Source organism: Rhinopithecus bieti, unplaced genomic scaffold, assembly GCF_001698545.2.
Source record: "Rhinopithecus bieti isolate Rb0 unplaced genomic scaffold, ASM169854v2 scaffold_20176, whole genome shotgun sequence".
NCBI lineage: Eukaryota > Metazoa > Chordata > Mammalia > Primates > Cercopithecidae > Rhinopithecus > Rhinopithecus bieti.
In genome coordinates this window covers 22,088-24,481 of record NW_016809660.1, presented here as the reverse complement: position 1 = coordinate 24,481, position 2,394 = coordinate 22,088, and the positions used below count along the sequence as shown (strand labels likewise).

The 2,394-nt window shown below is 36.6% G+C and overlaps 1 protein-coding gene across 1 annotated transcript in view; it reads left to right on the top strand.

The window, feature by feature from the left end:
• Positions 1-2,008: 2,008 nt before the first annotated feature.
• The window catches only part of LOC108540833 (WD repeat-containing protein 44-like), a gene marked incomplete at both ends in the record, with an annotated part of 6,281 nt that continues 5,895 nt past the window's right edge, over positions 2,009-2,394 (top strand). The window contains one exon of the mRNA XM_017890089.1: positions 2,009-2,115. Coding sequence (XP_017745578.1) covers positions 2,009-2,115 — 107 coding nt within the window. The remainder of the gene's footprint in view (positions 2,116-2,394) is intronic.

Sequence of the window (2,394 nt, the reverse complement as noted above, 5' to 3'; positions counted from 1 at the left end):
CAGGAGGCCGAGGCAGGAGAATTGCTTAAACCCAGGAGGCAGAGATTGCAGTGAGCTGAGATCATACCATTGCACTCCAGCCTGGGCAACAAGAGTGAAATTCTGTCTCAAAAAAAAAAAAAAAAAGACATTCAGGATGGGTGCAATGGCTCATGCTTGTTATCCTAGCACTTAGGGAGGCCGAGGCGGGTCGATCATTTGAGTCCAGGAGTTCAAGACCAGCCTGGGCAACACGGTAAGACCCCGTCTCTATAAAAAATACAAAAATTAGCCAGGCATGGTGGTATGCACCTGTAGTCCCAGCAACCCAGGAGGCAGAGGCAGATGGGTCCATTGAACCTGGGAGGTCAAGGCTGTAGTGAGCCGAAATCGTACCACTGCACTGTAGCCTGGGCAGCAGAGCAAGACTCTGTCTCAATTTAAAAAATTTGAAAGAAAAAGACATTCGTGGTCTCTGCCTTCATAGAACTTCTGTTAAATGGGAGAAATAGGCATTAAACATAATTGCACAGATAAATCTAGATACATTTGTAGTGATTGCTATAAAAGTAAAGCTCCAGGTCCTATGGAAGTATTGCAGTAGTTCCCTCTTATCCATGGGGTATATGTTCCAAGATCCCCAGTGGATACCTGAAATCACAGATAGTACCAGACTTTGCTACTATGTTTTTTCGATCTGATAACCAGGAAGGCTGCTAAGTAATAAGTGGGTATCGTCTACAGCGTGGAAACACTGGACACAGGGATGATTCACATCCCAGGTAGGATGGAGCAGGATGGTGTGAGATTTCATCATGCTACTACTCAGAATGGCACACAATTTAAAACTTACAAATTGTTTTATTTCTGGGATTTTCCATTTAATATTTTTGGACCATGGTTGACTGGGGTAACCGAAACCATGTAAAGTGAAACTTTGGATAAGCAGAGACTATATAACAAAACTCTGTCTAAAGTTAAAAAGACCATTTTGAGAGAGCTGTTTGATCTGAGACCTAAAAAGTGAGTGGGAATTAGCCAAGGGAGAGGTGTTCCAGGCAGAAATAACCACACATGCAAAGCCCCTAAGGTTACTATAAGAGCTTGGCACATTTAAAAAGCTGAGGTTTGCTCATTCATTTTATTGTATTTCCTACCAGCACTTATTTATCTATTCCTCGATTGACAGAAAATTTAGTTTATTTCCACTTTTTGACTATTCTAAACAGTGTTACATTGAACTTCTCTGTGTATATAACTTAACAACTTTTAAAAATACTGTCCCTCATGAGCTCCCATGAATCAGTAAAAATTTACTCCTGATTCATATTTCTTTTGGTTTTAAATATCATCATGTACTGTGCTCTGCTTTTTATAATCTTAATATATGAAACCTGAGACTTAGCTAATTGAAAATGCAATAAATAAGTTCTATTTATGGAAGCTTGAGATGCATACTTACATTACCTCATGTTTGGGAATACCTACCAGGAAAGCTCAGCCTAATTTTATTACATACAGTTACCCAAACTGAAAGAGACCATCTTCAGCTACCAAAGCATTCTATTTTGTAAGGAAATATCTCTTTACTCTTTATTGGTAAAATGTGTTTTTAAGAATAGCTCGCTACAACAGTCTTCTCAAAGCAGTTCTCACCTCTGATTCATGGCCTCACCCCCAGACTCTCTAAATTGGATTATCTGGGGATGGAGCCCAGGTACCTACACTTTAAACACTCCCCTCTCCACACTACCTCTGCCAATCAATTTTATTCACCACTGAAAACCAAAGCTCTAGAATATATGAATATGGTAAATTGGGGGAAAGAGTGTATGTTTCCTTTGCCATATTGACTTGAATATGTTTATTCCATAGAATAAGGCATTTGGAACTCAAACACCTATTATTTATGTTTAAAAAAAGGTTATTTCAAAGTAGTGTACTTTATCAGTCACAGCTAATACATTTGTCTGCAAATTGTTGAACTTTTACAGTTAACTGAGTTGATACTTTTTTCATTTTTGTTAAGGACTCAACTAAAGAAGTTTCTTGGAAAATCAGTAAAGAGAGCAAAGCACCTTGCTGAGGAATATGGTGAACGTGCTATAAATAAAGTTAAAAGTGTTAGAGATGAAGGTGAGTTAAAACAGAACATTTCAACTGAACATTCAATTAATTTGTAATCGTCTAAATTTAGCCTGTAGTTATAAGAAGCATTCTATTTAAAATAGTAAACCTTTATAGCTGACATCTTAGTATTTCAATAAATAAGGTACTCTCTCACTTAATTTTATGAGTTTGAAGAAAAATGAATTTATACATATTTTGTGACTTTGACAATCTGAAAGGGTTGAGTGTTAAATAATCAGTTATAAATTAGTTTTTTTTTTTTTTTTTTTTTTTTTTTTTTTTTTT